At 40.6% G+C, this 16,028-nt stretch overlaps 1 protein-coding gene across 5 annotated transcripts in view; it reads right to left on the bottom strand.

Moving 5' to 3' along the window:
- Window positions 1-1,186: 1,186 nt before the first annotated feature.
- The window catches only part of COL15A1 (collagen type XV alpha 1 chain), a 106,266-nt gene continuing 91,424 nt past the window's right edge, over window positions 1,187-16,028 (bottom strand). For all 5 annotated transcript variants that reach the window (XM_004935077.5, XM_004935079.5, XM_004935078.5 and 2 more), the window contains 7 exons: window positions 15,437-15,501; window positions 12,908-13,036; window positions 12,681-12,740; window positions 11,347-11,406; window positions 10,280-10,465; window positions 5,043-5,158; window positions 1,187-4,688 (listed from right to left, as the gene is read on the bottom strand). In XM_004935077.5, coding sequence (XP_004935134.1) covers window positions 4,472-4,688; window positions 5,043-5,158; window positions 10,280-10,465; window positions 11,347-11,406; window positions 12,681-12,740; window positions 12,908-13,036; window positions 15,437-15,501 — 833 coding nt within the window. In that variant the 3' untranslated portion in view covers window positions 1,187-4,471. The remainder of the gene's footprint in view (window positions 4,689-5,042; window positions 5,159-10,279; window positions 10,466-11,346; window positions 11,407-12,680; window positions 12,741-12,907; window positions 13,037-15,436; window positions 15,502-16,028) is intronic.

The raw sequence follows: 16,028 nt of genomic DNA, 5'->3' as shown, positions 1-16,028 counted from the left end.
TTACACCTTTCAATGGTGCTCTGGTGCTAATCTTGATGATATATTCATTTGCTTTAAACACAGTTGCTTACCAGAATTAGCAAATCTTCCTCAAGTGTTCTTGACCTTTGTGTTGAACTTCAAAGGTATTCAGCTTTAACAGGGAAACTAATTTAATTTTTAAGTACTTGGACAAATTTGTCTCTGTCATACACTTGGGAAACATTACTATTTCTCTGTGGTTATACCAGGAAGTATAAAGAACCTCACTGGCTCTGTTTGCAATGACAGAGATTGTTTTTTCGAAGGGAAACCTCAGCTTCCTAACAGGTCCCTCCTATTGATTCCAGCTAGCTGCCTAGCAGGCATGTGAACACAGTGAGTGTACTTGGCACCGGGACAGCCTGGGTAATACACAGTTCGTGCTCTTATTAAGTTGAAGAATGTACAGTAGATTCTTATAGCATGTCAATTAATGTTAGAGGTGGAAAGCAACTATTAAGACTTCCCTAGCATGTCATTGACGGTGTTTGACTATATCAGTTACCTGCTAAGCTCTGTTAGCTATCCAGGATACAGAGAGAAATTAGTTCCATGAGTGACTGATACAAGCAGAATTCTGCACACATTTATTCTGGGCCAGACTTAAAACCAAGTTCAGTATCTCCTAAACACTGCATGTTTTCTAGTCTTCCGCCCTCCCCCTTTAAGCACTTCTTTGTGATTTCATCTCTCAACCCCCCACCCTCACCATTACAATTCTAGGCAAGGAATACCCAACTTCCTATGACTTCTGGCTCAAGTTCAGGAGTGGAAGCATAAGAACTGACTTTAATTATCGAGGGTAGGGTTCAGGTTAGGTTAGGTTAGGTTAGGGTTAGGGTAAGTATTAATTAGTAATAATTACTGACTGCAATCATAAATACCCGTTATCCTGGCTTGGAGAAGCTGAGATCTGCATATAAAACAATTTATTTTCCTCTTTGACTCAGAATGAAACCCCGCTGTACATCTTCCAACTCTTCAAACTGAAGGAATTTTCCATTTCTTGAGAATGTTCAGCGTTTTAGTAGAAGGGACAGACTATAAATGAGTGAAATTAGTTGTTATGCACACATTTGAAGTGTAATATAAACATTTTTTGCCTCGTTAACATGTAATAATGAAAATGTTGTCTTTTCAAAGAAAAAAGAAGATATGATTCAGCTGACTTTATATGCTTTTATAGTAAATTAAAGAAATAATGCTGGATTTCACATTTTTATGTTATATAATAATTAGATCAGTTTAGTATAGTAAATATGATTTGGCTTCTCTTGTCTTGAAAGTAGCTGTCTAATAGTAGTAGTCTATTTATCAGCAATTTGGTGTTTCCAACCTAATCTCCCGGTTGAATCTTTAAAAATGATAATGTGATGCTTGACTACATAGTTACTGCCAAATAAAAAAAACAAGTAAATGCTTTTTTTAAAGTACATAGTAGGCAAATATTTAGGCAAGAGACTTAAGATATTATGGTGATAATGCTTGTGAGGAATAATAGCATTTAATGGTCATTCCTGTCACTGATGCTGTGATTTTATATTAATAATTCTTTCACCATCTGAATGCCAGAAGGGTAAATTCACTAAAAGGAAAATTACATATAACATAGTAAGATGACAATGCCTAGAACCTATTGTAAGGAGACCATGACAGATATTTTTCATTCAACCATATTTGGCACAACAGGAAATGATTTCCTCTAACACTAAATTAAATAAATAAAGGTCAGATGGCTTGTTTATCTGCATTTGTGTGCACATTTCTGCCAGTTGAAACAGGATGTTTTCTATTAACATTGCTCCAGATTTCCTGATAACAATAGCACCAAAATAAGGACCAGATTTTGTCTAGGTTCAGTCCTCCTGCATAAAACACTATGCCTAGAATCTATGATGAAAAAAGTGGAAGTAAGATGTCAGGTTGCTAAATTCATGTGTAAGCACCAGGATGGAATCTGTAAAATCTTTTTACAGTTAGGTATTTAGGTATTAGTATTGAGTCTCCATTGAGACTCCAAGGAGTCAAGCCCCTTTGTTCTTAAAGCTTTTTGAGGAGTCCATCCCTGTAAAATTTAACAGCATCCTCTTATTTGCTCAGTACACGTGGGATGGCATGTATATATACATATATCAAACAGAGGAGGCAGGAAACCAGCAAAGCTAAACAAGGACCTGCAAGTCAAACTGATGAATAAGAAGGAAATGTACAAGCAGTGGAAGCAGGGACATATTGCCTGTGAAGAATACAGGGATGCTGTCTGGATGTGCAGAGATGGGATCAGGAAAGCCAAGGCACACGTGGAACTGAAGTTGACGAGGGATGCAAAGAATAATAAGAAGGGATTCTACAGGTATATTGGTCGGAAGACACAGGCCAATGAGAGTGTACCCTCTCTGATAAATCAGAAGGGAGAACTGGCTACAGAAGGCATGAAGAAGGTCAGGTACTCAAGAGGTTCTTTGCACCCACTGACAGTCAGTCTTCCCAAGACTCTCAAGTCCTGGAACCTTTTGGTGGGAGTAGGAGGAATAAAATAAGAGAAGGGCAAGTTCAAGACCCCTTGATGAGACTGAATGTGTACAACAAGTCTATGGGGCCTGATGACATGCAACCCAGTGTCCTGAAAGAACTGTCTGATGTGGTTGCGAAGCCACTCTCCATAGTATTCAGAAAGTCATGGCTGTCAAGTAAAGTCCTTGTTGATTTGAAAAAGGGAAACATCACTCCCATTTTTAAGGAAAAACGAACCCAGGAAACTATACAGGCTGGTGAGCCTCACCTCTGTGCCTGGGAAGATCATGAAACGGATCATCCTTTGAAGCTATGTGAAGGCACACACAAGATGAGGAGGTGATCTAAGACAGCCAGTATGCTTCACCAAGGGCAGATTGTGCTTGGTCAATCTGGCGGCCATCTAGGAAGGAGCAATGGCATCAGTGGACAAAGGAAGAGCAACTGATGTCATGTATATTGGCTTCTGCAAGACCACATCCTTATCTCTAACTTGGAGAGATAGGATTTGAAGTGTGGACTATTTGGTGAATAAGGAATTGGCTGCATGATCACAGGCAGAGGATTGCGTTCAGTAGCTCTGTGTCCAGGTGGAGGCCTGTGATGAGTGGTGTCCTCAGCAGTTCGAATTGAGACTGGTGCTCTTCAACATCTTTATCAAAGACGTACAGTGGGATCAAGTGCACCCTCAGCAAGTTTGAGGATGACACCAAACTGAAAGGGATGCCATCCAAAGGGACCTTAACAAGCTCAAGAAGTGGGCCCACATGAGCCTAGTGAGATTCAATGAGGCTAAGTGCAAGGTATTGTACTTGGGTTGGGACATTCTTAGGTATGAGTACAGACTGAGAGAAGAACTCATTGAGAGCAGCCCTGCAGAGAAGGACTACTGGTCCTCATGGCCAAAAACCTTGACATGAGCCAGCAGTATGTTCTTGCAGCTGGGGCTGCATCAAAAGAGGGATGGCCAGCAGGGTGGGAGAGGAGATTGTTCCCCTCCACTCTTCCATTGTGAGGTCCCATATGGAGTACTGCCTCCAGGTCTGGCTTCCCCAGCTCAAGAAAGATGTGGAGCAGTTGGAGTGGGTCCAGAGGAGAGCCACAAAGATTATCAGAGGGCTAGAGCACCTCTCCAATGAGGAAAGGTTGAGGGAGCCTTGCTTATTCAGCTTGGGGAAGAGAAGGCTCTGGGTAAACCTCATGGTGGCTTTCCAGTGCTTAAAAGTAGCTTATAATCAGCAGGGAGAACAACTTTATACATGGTTAGATAGTGATAGAACAAAGGGCGATGACTAAAATAAGGGACATTTAGATTAGATATTAAGAGGACTATTATTATTTTAAATGAGAGGGTGGTGAAGCACTGTAACAGCTTGCCCAGAGAAGCTGTGGAATGCAAGCGTTGACTTCCACTCCCTGGAACTGTTGAAGGCCAGGTTGATTGGGTCCCTCGGCAACCTGATCTAGTGGTTGACAAGCCTGCCCATGGCAAAGTCCCTTCCAATTCAAGCCATTCTATGATATATTTGAATAGTGCCTCAGATATTCAAAACCTATGCAAGTGAAAAGAAGACTTAACTGCGAAGAAAGAGCAGCCGCGAAGGCAGGCTAATGAATCTTCCCTGTAGCCCATACTTGACTAGTGACCTTCACTGATCCTCAACTCAGAAAGACTCAGAAAGAGGCTGTGAGTGAAATGTTGGCATACCTTGAACCATACAAAGGTTGAGTGGAAAGAAAAGCTTTAAGTGTGCCCCATGAACACTGAACATTCCACCCAACTGGAATATGGTTTGTGTTGAGGTATGTTTTCTTTGGCTATTTTTTCCTGAAATGTGCAATTACAAAAAATAATAAAATATTTACATCATTGCAAATGAAACATCTGTGTCAGCTTTTTCTGTCATAATATAGAATATTATGTGCAGCAGATGAGTTATTTTCCCTGGGGATCAGATACAAAACTGTTTTCAATACAGAGAACAATAAACCGATTATTACAGCTATATGTTTTCTGATCAAGAAGTTTTCCCGTGTTCAGTGGTGATGCTTGTCCCATAGCTGCCAAATCAGCTGTGTGCCAGGCTTCACAGTAGTTGCTGACCAGTCGGATCCCATTTGTAGTTGAACCATGCCATATTATTTTTTGAGGCCTGAAAAGTGATGTTAAGAGGTTATTTGCTGAAAAAAAATATCATTTTTAATATATACATATTTTAATTCAACTGCATGTCTACATATAGTGACCTTGTTCTGTTCATACTGTGTAACCATTATTTTTTGTTCTCCTGCTTGAAGCAAAGAGTGGGTGTGAAAAGATGAAGACAATGCAAAGGAGGAAAAGGAGAACACAGTGTGATATCTCAGTTGTAGCCTATCTAAAATGGAGAAGAAGAAATTGCAGAAGAAAAGGGAGAATTTTTTATCACGTTTCAAGTAACTCAATATATTGCCACTTGTGTTAAAAAAAAAAAAGTAAAACTTAAAAGATAGTAACATAAACTCACCAGAATGGATCTGTCATGACATTTCTCCCATCAAAAGAGTATATTGGAACATGAATGTTGAATTGTCCACCATTTCCATCAAATATAGATTCCCAGTTGTTGAAAAGTGTTTCTCCCTGTTAAAATTTCAATGACATTTTTACAAACAAATTGGAAAACTGCATCATATCTTATTTTTATAAGACTCCCCTGTAAATTTAAAATCTTCTTTTAAAAACACTTAGGATTCTAGCTTTCACATCTCAGATTCTGCATGATGCTCCTGAATGAACTCATCTATCATCTCTGTGCAAAGAGCTCTCTGATCCACACCTTTGCCTTATAGTTTCATCTCCGCTCTATTGTCACTCCAGATATTCAGCTTGATCATTGAATCATAGAATGGTTTGGGTTAGAAGGGATCTTAAAGATCATCTATGTCCAATCTCTTCCCGTGGCAGGGAGTCCTCCCACTAGACCAGGTAGTCCAAAGTCTCATTCAGCCTGGCCATGAACACCTTCAGGGATGAGGCAACTTCTTTGGGCAACCTGTTCCAGTGCCCCACTGCTCTCATAGTGAAGAATGTCTTCCTTCTAGTCAAATCTACTCTTTTAGTTTAAAACAATTACAACTTGTCCTGTTACTACACTTGCTGGTAAATGGTTCCTTCCCATCTTTCTTGTATGCATCGTTTAAGGGTTGGAAGGCTGCAATAGGGTATCCCTGTAGACTTTTCTAAGCTTAACAACCCAAACTCTCTCAACCTGTATTTATGGAAGAGGTATTCCAGCCCTCTTAACATCTTTGTGGCCCTCTTCTGTGCCTACTGTAATACATCTGTGTAATAGAGTGGGAGGGTCACTTCCCTTGCCTGGCTGGCAATATCTCTTTCGATTAAGCCCAGGATACAGTTGACTTTTGGCTGCTAGTGCACATTGCTATTATCTATCTTTCATTCACCAGTACCCACAAGTCCTTCTCCACAGGGCTACTATTAGTCCATTGATCACTCAGTCTGTACTGATACTGGGGATTGCCCCAGTACAGGTGCAAGAACTTGGACCTGCTGAACATCATGAGATTTGCATGGGCCCATATCTGGAGCCTATCAAAGTCCTTTTGGATGTCATCCCTTAACCTCTATTGCCACAGTCCTTCTTCTCTCAGCTCTCAACGGATTTGTTAGAACGGAACAGAACAACAGAACGGAATAAAATTGAACAGAATGGAATGGAATGGAATGGAATGGAATGGAATGGAATGGAATGGAATGGAATAGAATAGAATAGAATAGAATAGAATAGAATAGAATAGAATAGAATAGAATAGAATAGAATAGAATAGAATAGAATAGAATTAGAAGAGAACAGAATAGTTCAGGTTGAAGGTACCTACAAAGATCATTAAGTCCAACTGCCTGGCCACTTCAGAGCTTATCAAGTTAAAGCTTATTATTAAGGGTATTATTCAAACGCCTCTTGGAAATGTACAAGCCTGGGGCATTAACCACTTCTCTATGAAGCCAGTGTCTGACTGTCCTCATGGTACTGAAAAGTTTCCCAGTCCCCAGAATGACCCTTCCCTGGTGCAGCTTTGTGCCATTCCCATCCTGCCACTGGTGACCTGAAGCAGAACCTGGCACTTCATTGCAGAGTGCAGTGAGGTTGCCTCTCATCCTCTTCCAGACTGGACAGCCCAAGTGTCCTCAGCCTGTCCTCACAGGACCCTTACACCAATGCACACAGCATGGGAAATAAGCAGGAGGAGTTGGAAACCATGATGTGCTTGGAAAACTACAAATTGGTTGCTATCACAGAAATATGGTGGGGTGACTCCCATAACTGGAATACCACTGTGGTGGGGTATCTCCTTCTTAGAGGGGATAGGCTAGGTAGGAAGGCTGGGGGAGTTGCCCTCTGTGTTGAAGAATGGATAGACCATGAGGAGCTCCCCCTGAGAAACAGTGATGAGCAGGTTGAGAGCCTGTGGGTTAGAATTAGGGATAGGACTAATAAAGGGTACCCAGTGGTAGGGGTATACTACAGGCTACCTGATCAAGGGGAGCCTGCTGATGAGGCCTTCTTCCTTCAGCTACAGAAGGTATTGTGCTCACAGGCATTTGTCCTGATGAAGGATTTAAACCACCTGGATATCTGCTGGGAAAACCACACAGCAAGCTGCAAGAGATCCAGGAGATTGCTGGAGTCCATGGATGATAACCTTCTGGTTCAAATATTGGATAGGCCAACTAGAGGTTAAATACTACTGGATCTGGTGCTCACCAATGCAGGGGATATCATTAAAGGCATTAAAATTGGAGGCAGCCTAGGCTGCAGTGCCCTGGTTGAGTTCGTGATCTTGAGGAACGTGGGCCTGGCAAAGAGTGGGGTCAGGACCCTGAACTTTGGGAGAGTGATCTTTAGGCTCTTTAAGGAATTGTTGGATGAGATCTGGGAAGCTGTCCTTAGAGGTAAAGGAGTGGAAGAAAGCTGGCTACTATTTAAGGATGCCTTTCTGAGGGCAAAAGAACTCTCTGTCCCTCAGAAGAGGGGCGGGGGGAGGCAGGAAACCAGCATGGCTTGGCAAGGACCTGCTGGTTAGACCTAGGGAAAAGAAGGGATTGTACTGGCTGTGGATACAAGGGCGTGTCACCTGGGGACAATACAGGGATGCTGTTTGGACTTGTAGAAAGGGGATTAGGAAAGCCAAGGCACAGATGGAACTGAACTTGGTGAGGGATGTTAAAAAAAACAAGAAGGGATTCTAGAGATACATTGGATAGAAAAGTCCAATGGGTTGAAAAGGACCACAATGATCATCTAGTTTCAACCCTCCTGCTATGTGCTCGGTTGCCAACCACTAGACCAGGCTGCCCAGAGACACATCCAGCCTGGCTTTGAATGCCTCCAGGGATGGGGCATCCACAACCTCTTTGGGCAACCTGATCCAGTGTGTCACCACCCTATGTGTGAAAAACTTCCTCCTAATATCTAACCTAAACCTCCTGTCTCAGTTTAAAACCATCCAACTTTGTCCTATCATTATCCACACTCATAAACAGCTGTTCCCCTTCCTGCTTATATCCTCCCTTCAAGTACTGGAAGGCCACAATGAGGTCTCCCCTTAGAAGAGCCTTCTCTTCTCTAAGCTAAACAATTCCAGTTCCCTCAACCTTTCCTCATAGGAGAGGTGCTCCAGCCCTCTGATCATCTTAGTGGCCCTCCTCTGGACCTGATCCAAGAGCTCCACATCCTTCCTGTCCTGGGAGCCCCAGGCCTGGATGCAGTACTCCAGATGGGGCCTCACAAGAGCTGAGAAGAGGGGGACAATCACCTCCCTCTCCCTGCTGGCCACCCCTATTTTAATGCAGCCCACAACACAGTTGGCCTTCCGGGCTGCAAGCGCACACTGCTGGCTCATGTCCAGCTTCTCATCTCCACCAGGACCCCCAGTCCTTCTCTGCAGGGCTGCTTTCAAGGAGATCTTCCCCCAGTTTGTATAAATACCTGGGATTGCCCTGACCCAAGTGCAACACCCTGCATTTGGCCTTGTTGAACCTCATTAAGTTCACATGGGCCTACTTCTCCAGTCAGTCTAGGTCCCTCTGGATGGCTTCCCTTCTTTCCAACGTATTGACTACACTGCTCAGCTTGGTGTCATCTGCAAACTTGCTGAGGGTGTACTCAATGCCATCATCTATGTCACCCTCACACGGTTATGTACAATCTCTTGGCTTGACCTCAGTGTTCCTAATGGTTTTCCCTTCCCTCACTGATTCTAGTTTAAAGCTCTCTCAGTCAGTCTTGCCACGTTTGGGACCAACAGCCTTTAAGAGCTTTATCCCATCAGGTCCCATCAGAAGACTCCAAGTGTGTTTCGTGACAAATCCAAAATTCTGTTGGAGGCATCATTCTTGGAGCCATGCACGGATGACAGATTGCTTGTCTCTTTTTCAGTCTCTCCTCATTAATAGGACAGTTGAGGAATACATTTATCTCTCTTCCTGAGTCCTTTAGCCATCTTCCCAGAGCCCTGAAATCTCTTTTGATAGATCTCTGGCTTCTTGATTTGACATTGTTGGTACCCACATGAAAGATCAGGAGTGAGTAATAATCTGAAGGCTGCTGATAATCCTTCTGTTTACCATCCCTGATCTGAGCCCCAGGGAGGCAGCAAACTTTTTCTCCTGGTCCCTTGAGGAGGTACTCATACTACAACTCATTGTCTTCATGCTGCTTGCCTTGCTGATGCACTTGCTACAAGGGTTTGTTTGACCTGACCTTGAGTTGCACAAATACCTCTCCTTCCATCTTTTCTCATCCCTTGAGGAATTGATTATAACTATATATTACTACAACTGTAACTGTAGAGAAAATATAGGGATAGTTTGCAATGCAAATACAAATTCCACACAGTTCTGCCACAATTTTGTGACAGATGTTGCAAATGTGAAAGTCAAAAGCTTTGCACCAAGCTACTTCTTAACTGTTTTTAAGTTTTCTTCCAGTAGGAGTTGAAACAACATTGTCTTTACTTTCCTATTTTTTTTTCCCTCCAAGTTTTGCATGTGTTTCAGAGTAGCATATATTCAGCATGTTCCAATCATCATGTGTTATTCCTTTTGGTTTATTTGGCTGTTCTTCTCTGGGAGCCACCCAATACCACAAAGGCATGGTTTGTTTTTCTCAGTTTTAGAATATGTGCGTTTATGTGAGATCACAACTTGACTCATGTTGCAGACTTCTCCTCAGTCTTTCTCCCCAGGTTCATGGGGGTAAATCCAGAATCACTCCTAAGCACAGAATTTGCTTTTATATCAAGAAATGAGAAGAATAGTCATTTTAGTCTACTGTGCTCTGTAGTCATACTAGGAATTAGAACATAAAAACTACCTTTGAGACAAAAAGAAAAAAGGAAAAAAAAAAAGCACTTTTCTGTGTTGGTATAAAAAATATCCAGAACATGGAACACCATGCTGTTGCTTTGCCAGCAGCCTACTTGAAGTAAGCCATTCTCACAGATTTATTTCTGCCACAAGCTTTAGGACATTGAAAAAAGTAACCCTTGGAAATGCAAAGGAAATGTGAGCCTGTAACTTTATCATTACCTTTTTCCTCTTGGAGCCTGATTCCAAAATATGAAGCAAAACTTTATAAAATACAGCTTGTGCTGAAGCTTTGTGCTTTTGCCATTTTCCAAGATTTTGGGGCACCCAGAACTTATCATAATCTAACAAGTACTAAGCTTTTATTTTTACCTTAAGATTTACTATTGGCAAATTGTATCGGTCCGTTTTTCTGACAACCGTGACCAGATCTTGCAAATGTGATGAGAGAAAGGCCCTATAGGTAGTCATCAAACCTGCTTGCTGGGACTGTTGGAAACAGTGAAAATCTGCTCTCATGTCACCAGAAAACGGTAAGTTTAAAGCCACCAGGTGCAGCTGGAGAAAAGAAAACCACAATTTTAAAAAAAGTTTATAACATGAAAAAGATATATATTTGAAACAAACTAGGCCCCCTCCCTTGCTAGCACAAGACATAGTACCTTCCATACCCATATAGAAGTTATTTGCCATCATAAGATTACATTTCTTAAATCTATGCAGCCCATGATATGCAGCTGGGAAACCATGAAGATTATATATATACTCCTAAAAAATAATTTTTTTAAAAGTAGCTAGTATTTTTAAACAACAATCTTGGAATTATCATACAAATAAAATCCCAAATCACACAGGACTGGAAATAAATAGTAAGAGATGACCATATACCATTTAAAATTTGACTGCTACCAAATACAAGTGGTAGCACTGAGCATGAATACTCAATTCAAACAGTACAAATGCAAGCAGTAGTCAGTATTTTTGTTTATACATGTATTCTGTTATTTTACTTCCCTTGACGTATATTTGAAGTATTTTAAATGAAAACTTATATTCGAAAGTAGCAACTTAAAAACATGCAGCATCATGAAGGTAGAAAAAATTCTAACTAATATTTTAATGATTTAATTGTAACACAATTGCTAGCTTAAAAATTAATGTGTTGCAGGTTTCTTGGTACAATCACTAAGGGAAGAGGTATTCCTAACTCAAAATCTGTTGTTTTTTTTCAGATATGAAAGAAGCTACGGAGATTAAAGTAGTCCAAGAAACCATTTAGAGTTCTCTGAGATGTCTAAACCAATTTTTAAAAAGGTATTTTTAACTTTCTAAAGCAAAATCTGTGAATTTGAAGATGAAATATTACACATCTCCCTGAACACATAAATTATATTGCTTTATAACACAGTACACAGTTGCAATACAGAATTCATACTTACTGCTGGTTTTCCATTGTTCACGTTTGATATTGGATTCAGTACCGGAAGAGATTGAAATCCCTGTTATTTTAACACATGCAGGTACATATGTTAAACATGCTACACAGACCAGAATTTTAGGCATTCAATGATATTCTAAATAAAGCAAACATTGTACCCTGGAGAATCTGGAGCTGCCCTGTCTCAGAAAAATAAACCTGGATCGTGTATCCATGTATACTTTACATATCATAAATTTAGTCTGTCACATAAATATGTGTTTGAATGCTGTCCCAGTGTCCTGGTTTCAGCTTGAGCAGAGTTGCTTTTGTCCATAGAGTCTGTTACGATGCTATGTTTTGGATTTAGGAGAAGAACAACGTCCATAAAACACCAATGTTTTTGTTGTTGCTGAACAGTGCTGTACAGAACCAAGGATGTTTCAGTTTTCTCACCTTCTTGTACTGTCCTGCCAGCAAGAGGGCTAGGGGACACGAGGAGCAAGGAAGGGACAGAACCAGGACACCTGACCTAAGCTGGCCAAAGGGATATTCCATATTGTATGAAATCACATGAGGAAAATATTAAACTGAGCGGAGTTGGCTGGGGGCTTTTCCTGCTCGAGGACAGGCTGTTCATCAATCAGTACGTAGTGAGCAATTCCATTGTGAATTACCTGTTTTGTAACTATATATACTATAATTTTTACTGTTATTTCTCTCTCTTTTCTGTCTCGTGAGTTCCACTTTTTTTTTGATTGTCTCTCCCATCCTACTTGGACAATGCAGAGTGAGAGAAAGGCTGTGTGGTGTTAGCTGCTTGCTGGGTTAAACCACGACACCCAGCCAGAATTGCCTTTCTAACATTCTCTTGCCCTTTCATTACTGCAGCAGTCAGATCAATTAATCTGTTCTCAACAAGACTTTGTTTCAACAAGCTATACAAAGATGATGATGATGATGATGTATCACAAATAAAGGACTATAAACTTTTAGAGAAAGCCTTCTCTTCAGAGTTACTTTTCTGAAATTCCTTGGCAGGAACCAGGGCTTGATACAGCTGACTTCAGTGTTTTGAAACAGAACACTGATTTTCTTTTTTAGTAGGCAGTCTCCTTTGTCATGCTTTTCATAGAGGGTGCTTTGCCTCTGTCATGTTTGGATTCTCAGAAGATAATGTAAAAAGCTAATGTCTGGCCAGCATGAACTAGCTTGCAAGCTTATTTAGTGATACTTTGAACTGATAACTCTCAGAAGAAAACTGTGTTATGCAGGGGCCTGCAACTTCTGCCAAGTGTATCACCCATTTTTACACATTTAGACTCAGTATTTCACAGTCAAATATTTTGTACTTACATAACTAGATACAGCTGGAGGGGGAAGGCTCTCGTCAGGGACAGGAATTAGCTCACTTAGCTAAAAAACACAAAAGGAAAAACAAAGAAAACCATACCAGTAGTAGCTGCTGAGATAAAAAAAAAAAGAATAATCTTTGAATACATACTTCTCCATCCCTGTAAAAATATCCACAACTCTGTTTTGAGTAAGAGAGCTGGAAAGGATAGGACATAGTGCAATAGTACCTGCAATTTTCTCCATCCATTTTGAACACGGATAAAAACATCGCTGGTTTCTCTAAGATAGATTAGTGTACCTTCTGTTACCAAATGAACCTTTTCCAACATGCCTTCAATGTTTTGAAATGTTGTAACCTGTCGAACAGCAAAACAAAACATTTTGCAAGTTAAATATAAGTTTCATTTGAACGCATTAGTGTCATGGCTTTTTGCTCAAGAAATGCTCATCATTTCATACAAAAAGCTTCAATAGCAAATACATACTCTGGCATATCAACATCATCATTCTGTTGATTTGAACAGAACTATACCAGTAGTCCAACAAGGACCAGTGCAAGGTCCTGCATCTGGGTCAGCGCAATCCCAAACACAGATACAGATGGGGCAGAGAATGGCTTGAGAGTAGCTCTGAGAAGTAGGATTTGGGGATGTTGATGAGAGATTCAACATGATCTGGCAATGTGTGCTTGCAGAAGGCCAATTATATCCTGGGCTGCATCAAGGAAAGCACGAACTGAAGGTCAAGGGAATTGATTCTACCTCTTTACTATGCTCCCATGAGTATTGCATCTGGAGTATTGCATCCAGTTCTGCGGCCCCCAACACAAGAAGGACATGGAACTGTTGGAGCAGGTTTAGAGGAGGGCCACAAAAATGATCAGAGGGCTGGAGCACCTCCCCTGCAAGTATAGGCTAAGAGAGCTTTGAATCTTCAGCCTACAGAAGAGAAGGCTCTACGGAGACCTCATAGTGGCCTTCCAGTACCTGAAGAGGGCCTACAGGAAAGCTGGGGAGAAACTTTTTATAAGGGCATGTAGCAACAGGATGAGGAGAAATGGTTTTAAACTGGAAGAGGGTAGATTTAGTCTAGATATTAGGAAGAAATTATTTCCTGTGTGGGTGGTGAGACAGTGGAACAGGTTGCCCAGAGAGGTTATGGATGCCCCCTCCCTGGAGGCACACAAGGCCAAGCTAGATGGGACTTTGAGCAACCTGGTCTAGCAGGAAGTGTCCCTGCCTATAGCAGGGGGATTGGAAGTAGATAATCTTAAAAGTCCCTTCCAACCTAAACCATTCTATGATTATATGAATAGGACAAGAGGAAGTGGTTTGGAGTTGCACAAGGGGAGATTTAGTTTGAATATTAGGAATTTTTTTTCATTTAAACTGTTGTAAATCTTTGAATAGGTTGCCTAGCAATGTAGTTGAGTCACCATCCCTGAAAGTATTGAGAAGATGTGTAGATGTGCTCCTTAGGGATGTGGTTTAGTGATAGACTTGGCAGAGCTAGGTTGATGCTAGGACTTACTGATTTAGAGGTCATTTCCATCCTACATGATTGCCTGATTCTATTAATGCTTTATGAATCATGCTGATGTTACTAGCAATTTGCATACTGATTTTTTTTAATGTTGATTTTGATCTAACTGGGCTTGTAACTCCTAGTCTATAACCACATTTCTCTACCCTGAGGCACCAGTCATTGAACATTTGATTTTCCCCACTTCTTAAAGCATTATAATGATTGTCAGGTTCTGAATTTCCATGGGAAAAAACAGATAGAAGAAAGACAATGCTATTGTGGGAAAGCACCTACATTCTCATTAGTTCATTGTATATGATTGTAGATGATATGAAAACCTGCTCATTTATTAGTGCATTCCCAAATGATTGCCTAAGGTATGCAGATTATCTGATTTTCTGACATAGCATGAGAATGTGGAAAAGATAAAAAATGGCAGTGAAACCTCTGCAGGTTTGAATCTTAAATGAATATTAAAAATATTTAAAAATTTAGAAATTAACAAGACATAAGTCTTAGCTGTCATTTCTACTTCATGGATATCTGGGATACACTTCTGATCTGAGTCCTCTAGTAAGAAAAGGAAGCAACTCAATTTCAGTGTATCTTTTGGCACAACAACTTTTAGATTTGTTAGGGAAGTTCACAGTTTTCATCTTAGAATCAAATAACCTAAATTGCTGGAGTAGGCTGCCCAGAGAGGTTGTGGATGCCCCGTCCCTGGAGGTGTTCAAGGCCAGGTTGGATGGGACCCTGGGCAGCCTGGTTTAGTATTAGGTATGGAGATTGGCAGCCCTGCCTGCAGCCAGGGTTGGAGCTTGATGATCCTTGAGGTCACCTCCAAGCCAAGCCATTCTATGACTCTGTGATTCTATGAATGTGAGGTGTTTTTTTGTTTGCTTGTTTGTTTTTTTGTTTGTTTTTCCATGTTGCCAAACTCTTTTGGAGTTATTGCTTTGAAGTTGGAATATGCACACTTTTCCATTACTTTATCCCATTGCATCCCATTGCATTTCTTCAAATAGGAAATGGACAGACTACTCTCATTGCCTTTCCTAGATGTTTGGATTCTTTTTTTTTTTTTTTTGAAAATTATTAGGTTCAGAAAAACAGAAAAAAATCTAATAAAAACACAGGACTGAGCTTTCCCTCCTCTATCACCGCTATCAATGGCCACCAATAGATTTGAAAAACAAGTTTCAATGACAAAATTCCATATTTTGTTGCCTTACCAGATTCCTGGTTACAGGTGACCCTGGTTCTCCAGGAGGACCTGGTGGTCCAGGCATTGTGGCTGCTAAAACACAACAGGAATATGGCACATGTTGAAGGTCATCTTTTTTGAGAGAGAGTAAATGACAGACAGAAAGGACTTGGCATTGTTGCCTAGTAGTAGTGAGAGGTTAAAATGGCTATGTTCTATACATAGCTAAGTTCTGAACAGCTGCGTTCAAGTCAACTACAGGAAATGCATTCTAAAAATTTTTATTTATTTTTTTAAAGCAATAGTGAAACTTAGTCTTTTCTCTGTTCTTTGGGAAGGTAAAATCAACAGATTGGAATATGTTGTGGGTATTCTGCAGATAAAGATCAACTTAAATCAACCAGAACACTTGTCTGCTGTTAAAGATATGTAGCTCTCACCCATATAGACTTTGAGAGAATCATTTTAGTCTTTGCTATAAAATTAAACAAAACCAAACTTTTTATGAGATTGAAAAAACACAAGTGTAAGTTCAGCTTATGTTTCAAAGCAGGACAGAATTCTTTGGTGGTATGAACTTGAAGCTCTAAGAGTGCAGTCCACAGCATAAATTACTTAGC

The sequence above is a fragment of the Gallus gallus genome, chromosome 2 (assembly GCF_016699485.2).
Source record: "Gallus gallus isolate bGalGal1 chromosome 2, bGalGal1.mat.broiler.GRCg7b, whole genome shotgun sequence".
NCBI lineage: Eukaryota > Metazoa > Chordata > Aves > Galliformes > Phasianidae > Gallus > Gallus gallus.
This window is presented reverse-complemented; position numbering and strand designations above follow the sequence as displayed.